This window comes from Sycon ciliatum, chromosome 11, assembly GCF_964019385.1.
Source record: "Sycon ciliatum chromosome 11, ocSycCili1.1, whole genome shotgun sequence".
Taxonomy (NCBI): domain Eukaryota; kingdom Metazoa; phylum Porifera; class Calcarea; order Leucosolenida; family Sycettidae; genus Sycon; species Sycon ciliatum.
In genome coordinates this window covers 17587137-17602485 of record NC_088653.1, presented here as the reverse complement: position 1 = coordinate 17602485, position 15349 = coordinate 17587137, and the positions used below count along the sequence as shown (strand labels likewise).

The following is a 15349-nucleotide window of genomic DNA, read 5'->3' as shown; positions in this document are numbered from 1 at the left end:
TACACGTCAATGCTCGACTTACCTTCCGCGTCGAACACCACGACCTCGTTACGCAAGTTGTATGACCAGTTAGAAATTCACTTGCGTAGCCTTGATGCTCTCGGCGAGAAAACTGACTCAGGCGTAATTATCTCCATCATGACAAGCAAACTTCCACGTGCTACACTTTTAACCCTTGAGCTAAAAAAGGGCCCAACGCCGTGGACCTGCCAGGACTTAAGAGACGCTCTGGAGTGTACATTGCGGCACACGAAGCGGCAGATCGCCTTTGCCCTGCAAAGAAGCCCAACGACACGAGCAGCTTCAAGGCCTCTCATGCCACATCCCCTTCCCCATCTCCATCTTCTGGGCATTCATTACCAGCACAAGCAATGTCTCGGCGAAAGCCTACTTGTGCATTTTGCAAGGCCGCACATTATACAGACGAATGCACCAAAGTTACCACGATCAATGACAGACAGAAGGCAGCTAAAGGTCGTTGCCTCAAATGCTTCAGTACACGGCACAGTACACGTGAATGCACTAGCACAATCACTTGCTATCATTGCAAAACGTCTGGCCATCACCGCAGTTTGTGCCCGACTAAATTCACAGCCTCATCCCAAACCAGCCTAAGCGCTCATGCGGAGGTTTTCACACCTCACGCCAACACACTTACAGCGAACGGTGGTAGCCATGTCGTAATGCAAACGGCTGTAGCATCATGCTCAACACACGATGGTGACATTGTCAATGCGAGAATCTTGTTCGACACTGGTGCAAATCGAACGTATGTCACTTCACACTTAGCAACACGTCTCAACCTGCCTACAGTCGGTAAGCAGTATATTTCTTTAGCAACCTTTGGCAATAGCAAGCGACACACAACAGAATATGACCAGGTGGAAGTTAGGGTGCAGTGCAATGATGGCTCTATGCACCTCCTCAAAGCATGTGTGTTACCAGAAATAACTGCACCGATTCAGAGGGTAGAATTGGCAAAGCGGTATCCAGTCTTGCAATCCTTGCCCCTTGCCGAACCGCTAGCTTCTTCTTCAGGCTCATTGCCCATCGACATACTGGTGGGCCTCGATCACTACTACCATATTGTGGGTCCAGACCGCTTGGAACTTCCAGGGGGACTTGTCCTCCTGCAGTCTTCCCTCGGCTTCATTTGTACAGGTACGGTACCTACACCGGCCACGTCGGAGGGTCAATCATGTCTTGCAGTCCACAGTCACAGCGATGGAGATCCCTCTATGGACTTGCAGCGGTTTTGGGCAGCGGAAGAGTTCCCTGTCCCAGACAACGCAGACCACGAAGACATCGTTCTTCAGCAATTCCTCCACACACTCTCTTTCGAGGACTCTCGCTATGTTGTCGAGTGGCCATGGCGGGACCTGCACGACGAACTTCCATCCAACTACGGATTAGCACTGGGCCGACTGACCTCCCCTTTGAAACGTGTCACGTCAAAGCGTACTCTTCTTCAACAGTACAACAGTGTGTTGCAAGATCAGTTGACCAAAGGCATTATTGAGATAGTACCGCCTGGGCCCACTTCGAATTCTGTGCATTATCTTCCCCACCACTGCGTAGAGAAGCCTTCACACACGACTACAAAGCTCCGAATAGTCTACGATGCTTCCGCCAAGCTCTCACGCTCCCACCCCAGCCTGAATGACTGCCTAGCTGCTGGCCCGAACCTCGTCCCTGATCTCGCTGGAGTCCTCCTGCGTTTCCGCCTTTCGCCTATTGCCATTTCCAGTGACATAGAAAAAGCTTTCCTTCAACTCAGCCTATGCAAAGCGGACAGAGACGTCACTCGTTTTCTGTGGGTCAAGGACCTTGATCAACCACCCTCACCAGAGAATCTTGTAGTCTACCGCTTCTGTCGTGTGCCATTCGGGGTGATCAGTAGCCCCTTCCTTCTAGCAGGGAAGATGCATTGAACTCCCGACACAACAAGAGCACAGTAATTTTAGTTATAATTCATACATTTACATTTTAATGGATACCTGTTCGCAGTCCTCGTAGAGCCCTGAAAAGGTCTTTGGTGGGGAATATGTTGTGTATCGGTAGAAAGACTTTTCATGGCTCATTTTTGTTGTGGTCCTTTCGTTTATTTTGGTTTGTTTTGCGTTCTGCTTTGACTCGTATTTGACTGTTTGTACATGATCCAAGTAACGGTTACGTCATTGTCATACGTTGTGTTTTGTTGCGCGCATGCTCATATGCTGCCATAAATGTTAGTCTTTTTCTTCAGTTATCAGTTTTACCTCGTCGTGTCCGGTCTTCTTGTCTGTCCGTCTTCGTCTTGTCAAGATATTATGTAGAACTTTTAGTTCAGTTGCGCTGTTGTGTGTGGCGAGTCGGATGGGCGGGGAGGCTGGGCCCCTGACGCCTGGAGAAGATGTGCTGGTGCACGAAAGCAGGATCTACATAGTGAGCAGCTTTGTGTTACGGATTTCGTCTCGTATTGATTTACGCATGTCGTTGTATTTTGTTCTTGTCTTGTGGAGTCCAGTGTCTGATGTCATATATGGCCTAGGTGTACGCGCGAGTATGGTGTGATGTGTGACGTTTATGGTATGTGGTGCATGCAAGAGTACGCGTTGTCAGAGTGTGAGGATGTGCTTCCGTCTGTGTGAGAGTGACTGTCAAGTGAATGCTGTACATGCGCAGTGCTAGTTTGGTCTGGGAATGAGAGTCATGTGTGATTCGTCCGTGGTCTGGTTGTCTTGGTCTTGGTCATGTGTTCTGTACGTATTCGTCCCTGATTGGTCGTCTCGATTTGTCGTCGGTTTATTACTGCTTGTTCGTTGTTGTTTTCTTCGAGTCTGGACTTAGTCTTTTCCCGGGAGTCTTCCCGTTGTCCTTTTTGTCCTCACCAAGTTTGTCTCTCTCCTCCTGCGCCCTCGTCATTTCTTGGTATAATATAAGAGTATTGAAGATACAATCAAGAGTTTGCATTGTTGTGTGGCGAGGGCCAGGGGGAGAAGCATTTCCTTTACATCTGTGCTGAGCTGTCACACCCTTTTAGTACAACGTGGTTTGGCCAGTGTCTTGTCCCACGTGCTTAGCATGTAGGTTGAGCGTATGGCCTAGGTGTACGCGCGAGTATGGTGTGATGTGTGACGTTTATGGTATGTGGTGCATGCAAGAGTACGCGTTGTCAGAGTGTGAGGATGTGCTTCCGTCTGTGTGAGAGTGACTGTCAAGTGAATGCTGTACATGCGCAGTGCTAGTTTGGTCTGGGAATGAGAGTCATGTGTGATTCGTCCGTGGTCTGGTTGTCTTGGTCTTGGTCATGTGTTCTGTACGTATTCGTCCCTGATTGGTCGTCTCGATTTGTCGTCGGTTTATTACTGCTTGTTCGTTGTTGTTTTCTTCGAGTCTGGACTTAGTCTTTTCCCGGGAGTCTTCCCGTTGTCCTTTTTGTCCTCACCAAGTTTGTCTCTCTCCTCCTGCGCCCTTGTCATTTCTTGGTATAATATAAGAGTATTGAAGATACAATCAAGAGTTTGCATTGTTGTGTGGCGAGGGCCAGGGGGAGAAGCATTTCCTTTACATCTGTGCTGAGCTGTCACACCCTTTTAGTACAACGTGGTTTGGCCAGTGTCTTGTCCCACGTGCTTAGCATGTAGGTTGAGCGACACGCGCTTTCCCACGTAGGTGACATGCCTTCTTGGCAGACGCGTCATGTGATCCAGGCCGGAACCTGGTCAGGTAGGTTCTCGCGTTGTACGTTTCCTGGAAGTGCTTCACTTCCTGGAAATGTGACTCCAGGCTTTGTGCAAAACCACGTCACTACGACGTTCTACAGGTTTCCACGATGCCTCGGTGCTTTGTGCAAAGAGCCAAGACTAACCAACCGAGCTAAGTGCAAAGAGTGCAGAGCCAAGACGTGTGCAAGAACCAAAACCGTCACCGCAGTGACCGCCCGAGAGGTCAGAGTATCAAGCAAGACCAAGAATGCAGCAGAACTTACCATAAGAAGCCGCTGAAATATGGCACGTTGGGTGAGCGGGCTCCCCAACGTGCAACATATACTCACATTGTACTCTGATGTGGGTGAGCCTGCTCCCCACGTCCCAATTTGGTCTTTCTTCTCTCGATGTCTTTCTTTCTCTTTCTTCTCGAATGATCACCGTACGTATATTCTGCATTTCTGCTGACTGGCTGCGCACATTCCGGTTTGACTCGTTCTGCTATTTCCTGGAATTACCTCGCAATGATCACGACATATATCTCTGAAGCACCGTATAAAAGTAGCTCTCATTCTCTTTCTTACTTCAGTCTAGTCTAGCAGTCGAGACTCGGTCTCATCTCTCTGTCTTCATTTACTTTGAGCTCGGATTTGATACTACTCACAACGTAAAACTAACAGTGTTTGTCTGTTGATCGTGTTGGGTTGAACTTGGACCAAGCCAGCTATTTTGGTTGGCCCCTGGGTTGTGTTGGGCTTGTCGTGAGGCCACACGTCTATATTCAGTCGCCGCTCGTAGTGATTTCGGGGTCCGGTCACTGTGAGCCGGGGATGCGACACATGCAAGAGTACGCTTTGTCAGAGAATGTGAGGATCTGCTTCCGTCTGTGTGAGAGTGACTGTCAAGTGAGTGTCGTGCATGCGCAATGCTAGTTTGGGCTGGGAGTGAGAGTGATGAGTTATTCGTCCGTGGTTTTGTTGCGTTGGTCTTGCACATGTGATAAGGAAAAAGTAGAAAGGAAAGAGACATATGGATACAATTGTCAAAAGGGCCGCACATGCTACTGTCGGAGCGCTAGCAACTCTGTCCAAAGTGAATTTTGACGAAGGCACATCGATCGTGGTGAGGACCTAATCTTTTCTTAACCTGCCATGGCCGTGGAATGCAAAATTCCGTACTATGTTTCCATGGTTACCATGGGCTATTATCCCTTGTACTATCACGTCTAAAATTTGTGGAATCCTTCATTAGTCCCTTAGCCGCGGTCAAGTTTTAGGTCAATGTTCGAACAGAGGCTGTACAGTGTTGCACAATAATAGTATCTAGTTACAGTGGTGGAACTGAGTGACTCTTAGCTCGTATCCATACGCAGAGCTGCCAACCAGCTGGGTCTGCAAGTTGGTAAGGAGATACATGTAGTATACGGCAAGTGGCAAATTGTTTCACTCACGTCTGGTGCAAGGGTTGCCGTAATACACTCCTCTTGTATTATGAGCGAGATAGTGATGACCGGAAGGTGGTGAGCCAGAGAGATATCGGCAATGGACCGTAACGTTGGGAACAGGCTCCAGCTTTCCTTTACATTTAGGAGTCTGACCAGGGCCTCCCGCGAACATTTGGGGGAAGACACCCTTTGCAGAGCATTGGACTACATTGGACAAAAGGCACAGAACACACCAGAAAATGTGGTAAGTGGAATTTTGCTGATGTGGCCCTGGAAATGTATGCACCGTATTTGCCAGAATGTGCACTACAGTCCATTTCAAAAATATAGACGCATGGTATTTTTGAAATATTTCAAACTTGGCTGGAGCTTTTTGAGAATTTGTTTCGGAATATTCCTCAGGTCCTTCACGCAATTACTGTCATATCGATTTTTTTAAAGCGATCGGATAGCAAACGCCCAATTTCGAAGTGATCACAGATTTTATGTGGCATAGATGCTGGCCTAACGGTTTTATGAAATCACGCGTCTGTATTTTTGAAACGCACTGTAGATGCGCCATTTCACGCCCCAAATCGCACCGTGCACATTGTTCTGCGAATACCGTATTATCTCTAATATAAGCACAGTCTCCAATAATAGCACGTCTCCAATAATAGAACACCTTGGGGCGGCATTCAAAAAATAAAGTGCTCAGTCTCCATTATAAGCACACTGTGTAAATTCATTATCTGTACCGGCGAAAAAACCCTGAAATGTGTGTGTCATACATGAATTTGGCATAGCAACAAGCCTCTGAAATGAGGTTGAAATAATAATGGAACAGTCTCCAATAAAGGACCGTCTCCAATAATAGCACGGGGCGGAGGTACATCGAAAAAATAAAGGACCGTGCTTATATTAGAGATAATACGGTATGAGAATGCATTCACTTGGAAAAGTAGTGCAATGTATCGAACTGTTGGGAAATCTGACCCTGCACAAGCCATATCCATGCATTTGTGGTGTATCCTGCTTGCTACACTGCAAATGCAAGTTGAGTACGTGACCCCTTGGGTAGCACGTGCATTAAAAAAAATGCGCACATTTTGACAATTTCTTGATAATTTTGCCAATGGTCGCTCTGCCATAGTTTTCTCTCATCTAGGCTGTGCAATATACAGTACTCAGGATATAACTTGAATTCCCAAAGCGCTGGTCAAAAAAGGGTGCACATTATGCTCAGGTGCGCGTTATAGGGTGCGCATTATGCTCAGGTGCGCGTTATACTCCCGCAAATGCGGTACACAGAACTGGAAAGCGGCTAATTTTGGCGCCGGTGATATTTTAGCGATTTTAGCAAAAGGAGTGTTTTCGCTAAAGTTTAGTAGTCAGGCCAATTGAAATTTGCATGTACAGTTCAGTACTGGTCATCTTCTTTTTTTCGTACTTTGAAACTCGGATAGCTAAAATTTATGGAACCACAACTTCACAAGGCTGCGAGGTACGAATTACTTGTACTAGCTGTAGCTCCATGCAATCTGGTGCAGGAAGCAAAGCGACAAGCTGGTGAGTGCCACATGGCTCAAACTTAGTCAGAGGTAACTGCCAAGGAACGACCTGGCGTCTTGAGCAATGCGTCTCAATCGCCAGGAATTGTTGCTGGTAATTTTGGACTGGGAGCAAGAAAGTTGGAGTAAGTTGCACAGTTCTTACCGCGGCTCTGTGTGTGTGTGTGTGTGTGTGTTTGTGTGTGTGTGTGTGTGTGTGTGTGTGTGTGTGTATGTGTGTGTCTTTTTCATTTCTTTTCCCCGCACACACATCACTCCACACACTTCGGCATGCACTGGCTGTTGTTGGTAACCACCCAGGAGAATGAAAGAATAGTGACAAGAACGATGTGTGTGACCATAATCGACGGTAATCGAACCCATAATCTCTTGATTGGAAATTGACTGCACATACCACTGCACCACTGACCTTGGCAATCAGCCAAATGAGTCTTCTTTGAGTCATAGACCCATCCCCTATTCTCTATGCAAGATGCTGTCTTTCCAGTGGAAACAAAGTTGCCATTGCAAGAAGCGTTCACACTGCTACCGTAAGTACTCTCCGGAAGGTATCCGTTGGAAACAGTTGTGTTGGGACACGTGGAATCTAGTAACATTCAACAAACCACAAAGCAGAGAACATGTTGAAAGAGAAGCATGCATTGTACCAAGCCGAAGAACAAACTTCTAATCAGTGCAACTCTGTCGCTTCTTGTGCGGATCTAGTTCAGATGGACCTGCGACTATTCGTAATGTCTCAGAGATGGCTGTCCACTAGGCTTTCCCCAAATTGGCCTGTTTTTTTCCCCGCCTATTTGGCTTTTCGCTCGGCTCAAAAATACAGATTCGGCTGCAGAATCAGCTGATTGTTCGAAAATCGGCTTCACAATTGGAATAATTATAGTGGAAAATCGGCTAAAAGAATTGTTGGCATATTTTGGCTTTAAAATTGGTGAGATGTTGGAAGATTTTGTAGATTTTCGGCGATTCTCAAAGGAACCCTCCAAAATCTGCGGATAAGTCTCCAACCGCTTTGGGGAAAGCCGACAGTGAACTAAAATGACGATGAGCAAAGAGGGTCACCTGGTGTCAGTGCAGCACGTCCCATGGTAACACTCCTGTTTGAGCACACCCGGAGCCAAATAAATGGCACAACATTTGTGAATGGGTTTTAAAGTGCTCAATCATGCGTTACACTACACATCACGGCATATAGATGAGTGTTCAAACTTCCGTAACTCACTCAAACGACAAGGGATTCTCACGAATGATGCATCGTTGGAAACGTATTGGACTCAGCTTTCCACTGATGCAACGATCTTTGCAATAGGCAAATGTATGGCTGAGCGCCAACGATGTGAACAGCTGGAAATTTCAAATTTCACCTGCCGGCGATCGACTCGAACTTTTTCCTCGTCACTTCGCGCATGTTGGGTATTTCCCTTGAGAGCAATGTTGTAGACTGCATTTACATGCCGTCGTTGCATGCTACTCTCTCGCTGCCTATTCGTACAACATTATCTCCATTCGCGCATGTCTACAGTATTCTCTCATCATGGCTGCTGGCCCTTACCTGGTTGCTCTGGGCATGCTCGGGCCATTCTCTTGTTTACCTTCGTAATGATAACTACCAACCATAATTACTCCTCGTGTTGCTTGTGACTGTCGTGTGCCACAAGCATGCAGTAACTAAGTGTAAGTTACAACAATTGGCGACGAAGATGGCTAGTAGTTTCAATCTCCACGAGGGTCAGTTCAACCATCTACCTACGTTCGACTCAACAGGTACTCCTGCGGAGGTTGGCCAAGACTGGAAGAAACGGTTCTGCAGCTTTAAACATGGTGGAAGGAATGGGTATTTCTGACACTAAGCTACATTCCGCAGGCCCAACAATTCAAGATTTATTTGACGATCTCACCGATCCTGCAGCAACAAGTCCTCCAGCGGATGACGACGACGAAAGTGTCACGCATGCCGAGTCACCACTTCAAGGCTGAGCCAAACCCTATCTACGAGCGACACTTGTTTCGACAGCTCGCCCCCAAAGCCGGCGAGAGTATCAGTCAGTTTGTTGTAGTTGTAGTTTACGGCAACAAGCTAGATTTTGTGATTTTGGTGATGTAAGTCACAACAATAGTGACACTTTCTAGTGCAGTCATTTGCCGGGTTTGAGACAGAATTCGTTAGAATTTCACCTCGCTAACCCACAAAAATCCGGGTTTGAGACAGAATTCGTTAGAATTTCACCTCGCTAACCCACAAAAATCCGAAAATCCCTGTCAGATAGTGACACTTTCTAGTGCAGTCATTTGCCGGGTTTGAGACAGAATTCGTTAGAATTTCACCTCGCTAACCCACAAAAATCCGAAAATCCCTGTCAGATAGTGACACTTTCTAGTGCAGTCATTTGCCGGGTTTGAGACAGAATTCTTTAGAATTTCACCTCGCTAACCCACAAAAATCCGAAAATCCCTGTCAGATAGTGACACTTTCTAGTGCAGTCATTTGCCGGTTTTGAGACAGAGTTCGTTAGAATTTCACCTCGCTAACCCACAAAAATCCGGAGATCGTTAACTTTAAAATGTGAGAGTGTGAGTGAGAGTGTAAGCACTGGACTCGGACGGAGGGCCAAGGATAAATTTATACAAAAGAAAAATGGACCAAGGAACTACAAGTTACGATATGATGTCCACTAACACCACCAGTTACTAAACAATCCGCTCATGCGATAACATTGCACGACACTGACCGACGGTACTAATGTTCTACAACTAACTGGCTCCAGCTCATCTTGGATGCGCACTCCAACAGCCTTCCAACTTGGAAGGCTCTAAGTTATGGTTATCGCATGACCTGATCGCGTAACTTGCAGTTCTGTGGTCCATTTTTCTTTCGCGTAAGCAACTCAGCTATTTTATCAAATCTGATATTTCAGTGTCGCTTGTCTCTTATATGCACTTAGCGCGCATTGCGGAAGTTTGGCGGTATGCAACACGGCGAAATGATTGTCGATTTGATTGCAAGACGATGCGAGTGCGTCTGCGGTCAAAACTCACTACGACACCCTACACGTTTTGACCGTAACTGTTGTTCTCACAACTTTATCAGCTGGTTCTGTGCGGTTGTTTTTCACTCGGTCCAGCCAAAAGGATGTCACACACAAAGTACGTCGTAAGCACCACACTTCCGCTACGATCGAGTGTGGAGATTTTTGTCAACAGAACTTGATACTTCCTCCGTTAAGCAAATCTTCGTTGCATTTTAAACAGTTCAGTCCAATCATTCTATGGCTACAAACACGCTTAGCAAAGTGGAAAACAAAGCAGCATATGAGAGATATTTATTCACAGATGTCACACAGTTCATTTCAAAGCAGTTCAGCTTACTCTTCGTCTGAATCTGATGACGACTGACTCTCTGATGACATCGGCTCTGCATCCATGCTGACTTTCGCCTCTAGCGATGCCATTTTTTGTTCCGCAGCCGTTACAAGTTGCCAAGACACGATTTGATCGTGGAGATGGCCAAGTTCTTCACTCGAACTGTGAGCTTGACGACCTCCACGGTGGCGCTGATAGTTATGGCCACTCCCCGGTATGCCATGGAAGGAGCTATACAGACCCCACCAAACGTTCCTCATCTTCGCAGCGGAGTACTTGTGCCAGCACCAGCACCTTTCCACAGCCTGCAGAAACTCCTTTCTAGTTACTTTTACTTTTTACGAGTGACACGTCTGTCTACAGGCTGTGGAAGAACGCCAAGTCGTCAACGTTGAGGTCAGGACTTTGTGCCGACTGAATGGCAACCTGAATGTGGAACACTTCTGATTTCCCCTTCGCTGCAAACACAAGTGCATTGATTTTGGCTTTGAAATACCGCGTGGCTCGAAGAAGTGCCCAGGAGCCGGCAAGCGCTCAGCCACTGCTATACCAGCACGAGTCGATGGTGCGCATCCGCACACACGAAGCCAAAATCAATGCACTTGTGTTTCTCATTTTCGAACTTTGGTGTCATGCGTGCGTGCCTGGGGTTGTGTTCTGGAAACATACTGTCGAGAAACGGTTCTGCTTCGCCGATTTTTTCGAAGGACTCCATGCTCTTCGGAGGTTCAAAAGCCTGTCAGAACAATGGACGGCAACTCGAAGCAGTTTTGGCTGTGCTCCTGTGAAGCTGACTACTACTGGCTACACACAAGTACGTACCCTGGGAACCTTCTAAACACAATTTCCCCAGAACATCGAAGCCATTGTAATTCGCATCATCACTTGTACATAGGATAGTTGCTGTAGTGCCTTGAGTACTATAACGCTGCTTCGCACTTGGGTTCAGTCTATAGCCATCCTGGCATTTAAGGGTAGTGCTCCTTCCCACTGAGGTAGCTAGCAGATTCAAGCCATGCATTTGGTAAGCTTGACATTGTTTGACTGAACAGGGCAACAAAGACAAAACATGTAGCAGTATGTGATAGATTGCAATAGATTGGCACTGTGACTGCAAGGTTAGGAAGAAAGTTAACCAACCTGACACAAAATAAATATGAGCCAGAGCACGCTAACATATGACCACAGACCAAAAATTCGATTTTCAGTTTTTTGTTTAAAATTGATCTAACACACCTAATGTTCACTGTCTGAAAGTTTTGGATTGATCGGACATGTCTAAGTGTTGGTACAATGGTATTATATGCAGCACTGTTGAAATGGCGAAATTCTATGTACAGCAATGGGATTGTCATTTTTGCACACAATTAATATGCCCCTTGGTTCATCCTTTCCGGGTCAATTCCTCTGTCCAGGGTCTTATAGCATGAGCTGACAGGTACTCAGCCACATCCAAATTGTCTATAGGCAGCTGAGCTGGGTGTCCGAAACACCTCCTGTTTGGAGCACCACTGGAGAACCGCCAGCGAAAACATGGTCAACATCTGTAGCTGGCCAAAGAAGTTGGCACTCCACGTCCTCTCCATCACACTCCACCTGTACTTTCAGATATACAGTATACACTGCTGCACACAGTCTTCCTCAACATACTAGATGTCGCACTCATATTCCCCACACCAAAGCCCATCTGCACACGGTTTTCTCCGCTCGCCAGAGAGCACTGCTTTCGCTGCATACTGCTCATGCTAGCGATGTTCCGCATAAGGGTACTCAAATTATCGACTTGAGCAAGTTGAGGGAGCAGCAGAGTCCATTGATTGTTTTTGCACTTGCAACCAATACTGGCATTGTCCCGGATATGTGCAGCGGTGTCCATTCTGGCCAAATCATCGGCCGACTCACCTCCCAAGTCAGTGTCGATGCCAGTCGCTTGCCAGGTTGTCATCAGAGTAGAATTCCTCGTCACTGCAGATCGTGGGACTACCAGCATCAATTCTGTTTACGCTCGATGAAAGTGTCGCCCTCAAATGACTCGTCGCTGTAGCCATCATCGTCTTCCTTCTGTTTCCGACCCGAATCCTCAAAATATTTTATCCTGCGCATGGAGTGCGATGATGTCGTCTTCTTCCGCTCCGCAGTACATTACTACTACTAGGCTCTTCTGTCGATACATCGATGACAATCAGTTTTAGGCGACTCAGCGCAACGTGGAATACAAACTCAAACAAATAAACTTACTTGCAACAAAGAATTGCATCCGGAACAGTCCAGTCAACCGAGGAGAACAACAACAGCGACTCGCGTTGCACTGCACTTCGTATTTTTTGCCGCGGAATTCAAATCGCGATTATCTCGACTTTTTCAAAAAAAGCTGTGGTCATGTTTTAGCGCGCTCGGGCTCATATTTTAATACTAGGACATCATAGCAAAGAGTCCTTAGCCGAGTCAGAGAAACATCTCTCTCACCGCCGATTCCACGAGTCCTGACTGCTGTTCGTGCTGAGTGTCGAAATCCAGCATACTCTGACATGGCTGAAATTATGTATTTTACACTGCCTGTTTGCAGAAACTTGGAATTTGTTTACGGCGATGACAGTGAGGACCAGCCGTCAGCAACTAGCGCTAGTGCCGGAAGCGCCGCCAGCGCCGCGATCGACTCGACGAACACTCCTCAGACAACTCTGATGGAGGAGCAGGTGCAGCAAAGCGAATTTGTTACGGAGAGCCACCAGATGCAGAACACAGCGGCGATGAGGAGTTTCAGTCAGGACTCGTGGAATCGGTGGTGAGAGATGTTTCTCTGACTCGGCTAAGACTCTTTGCCATGGTTGTGAAGTTCACTGATGCCCAGTGCAGCAATACTATCCTTTTATCTTGTGAAAATACAGTATTGTTGTGGCAGGCATTTTGTTGCGGTCCTTTTCAGATGAGAAAAAGTGGTCACCTTGGCCAGGTGGTCTTCTTATCCAGGTTCAATGGGTCACGTGACTATATTCACAATAATTATACATGATGTGACCGCACGACTCATGAGTCACGTGAGTGGGGGCATATCAGACCTGCCAAGTGCCCTGCTACGTTTCCCGCGCTGATGTGTGGATCGTCACTTGGTGCACAGACAGTGCAATGCGTGCACGTACATGCAGTTTTCAAAGCGGTCGCGGGTGGGTTTTACTGCACATTATTATGTGTTGTAGGTCAAAACGCAAGGATTTTTCTGAGTCAATCTAAGTACTTTTGGTATGTTACATGTAGAAAAAAATAGTCCATGCACGTAGTGCACTGACCAAACTGACATAGCTGTGCACTGGTACGGTATGCGATGCACAACTGCTGGATTGTAAGATCGAATTATGTACAGTTTGAGCGATTTGTTGCAGAAAATCGCTGCTGGAGCCGGAATTCAAGTGCGGATTAAAGTGTAGAAAATGAACTGAAAAATCCGTTTTGTCAGAAAGTGTGCTGGCTTGCAAGGGTTCTGGATAAACAAGTGCCGGATTTTCAAACAAGTGCCAGATTTTTTTAGAGAGGGATGACTGTACGAGTACATGCTTCTGTCAATCAATAACACAACGACTAATGACTGATGAACCAAAAAAGTGTCCAAAAAAAGTGTTATTCCGGCCGACTGAGTCTCTTTTTGAGGGGTTGCCGGACCGAAACAAGCCTATTTTTTGTTTTGGCCAATTCAAACGAGCTTGAAGACATGCAGTGCAATCTATACTCACCTATTGTACAGGCCTCATGAAGGCCGTCAATCCAAACATTCTTGTTGTCACAGCGAACAGTAACACTAGCATCTTTGCTATTAGCTATACATTTCACATCCATGGTCATAGTCTGGCCATGGGTAAGAGTTGTCCCGCTGATACGGTTTTTTTCACGCTCTATAACGTCGTAAAACAAACCCCTTTCTAATTTGTTCTCCGTTACAAGACACTTCCCTGCAACAAGTAGATATAAGAGACACAAAGAGAAAAGAGAGAGAGAGAGAGAGAGAGAGAGAGAGAGAGAGAGAGACACACACACACACACACACACACAAAGAGAGAGAGAGAGAGAGAGAGAGAGAGAGAGAGAGAGAGAGAGAGAGAGAGAGAGAGAGAGAGAGACAGAGACAGAGAGAGACAGAGAGGCAGAGAGGCAGAGAGGCAGAGAGGCAGAGACAGAAACAGAGAGACAGAGACAGAGAGACAGAGACAGAGACAGACAGAGAGACAGAGAGAGAGAAAGAGAGAGATATATAAAGAGAGATATATATATAAAGACAGGAGAGAGAGAGACACACACACACACACACACACACACACACACACACACACACACAGAGTTACATTTATAAAGACAGGTAAGCCTAACAAAATACGGGAGAGCATGACAGAGCATGAATAGCTGCAAATTCTCTGAAAATTGTGTCCCGATCTGACCGGCCGTTCAAGAGTTATGGCCGAAAATGTGCCCTTGCAAGGAAAGATTTTTTTGTTGCACGCTGCCATTTGTCGGCAGCACTGTATTTGAATGTAAGCAGACCGTGCGCAACTTGTCGTATCATGGAAACACGTGAAAGTGTGCAAGAATGAGCAAGAACGAAAACGAAGCCAGAATTTATACTGGGGGTAGAGAATCAGCAAGAAATTCTTACGTGCCTCAAGTTCACACTACACTACCATAAGAATGTATGGAGCAGTGGAAAAATGCGGGAAACAACACATGAGGGGAATGCAGTACCAGAACGAACACGTGATAAAGTTGTCAGTGTGGAGGCGCGTAAGAATATTCTTGCTGATTCTCTACCCCCAGTATAAATTCTGGCTTCGTTTTCGTTCTTGCTCATTCCCATGTACCTACCTATGTGAACTTGAGGCGCGTAAGAATATTCTTGCTGATTCTCTACCCCCAGTATAAATTCTGGCTTCGTTTTCGTTCTTGCTCATTCCCATGTATCTACTGATGAAAATGGGTGAAAAGCTTTTAGTGTTATGAAACTGACAACCTTGTTGTTGTGTGTATACAAATTTTGTTCGCCTACGTCTCTATATATATGAGCATCGCTGGCTACAAGCGAGGGTCCCTGGTTCGAGTCCTGGTGGTGACAGTCAATTTTTTCTTCAGACTTTTCCCGTTTGTCTCTTTCCCTCAAACCAGTTAATATACTGCTCCATACATTCTTATGGTAGTGTAGTGTGAACTTGAGGCGCGTAAGAATATTCTTGCTGATTCTCTACCCCCAGTATAAATTCTGGCTTCGTTTTCGTTCTTGCTCATTCCCATGTAACTACTGATGAAAATGGGTGAAAAGCTTTTAG

General features: G+C 46.4%; 1 protein-coding gene across 1 annotated transcript in view; it reads right to left on the bottom strand.

Moving 5' to 3' along the window:
- LOC135827313 (uncharacterized) overlaps nt 1-13929 on the bottom strand; it is a 41837-nt gene extending 27908 nt beyond the window's left edge. Inside the window, exons 1-4 of the mRNA XM_065339839.1 lie at nt 13772-13929; nt 10866-11087; nt 7093-7269; nt 5140-5337 (exon numbers count right to left, since the gene is read on the bottom strand). Of these exons, the coding sequence (XP_065195911.1) occupies nt 5140-5337; nt 7093-7269; nt 10866-11087; nt 13772-13880 (706 nt within the window). The 5' untranslated portion in view covers nt 13881-13929. The remainder of the gene's footprint in view (nt 1-5139; nt 5338-7092; nt 7270-10865; nt 11088-13771) is intronic.
- Nucleotides 13930-15349: the final 1420 nt, after the last annotated feature.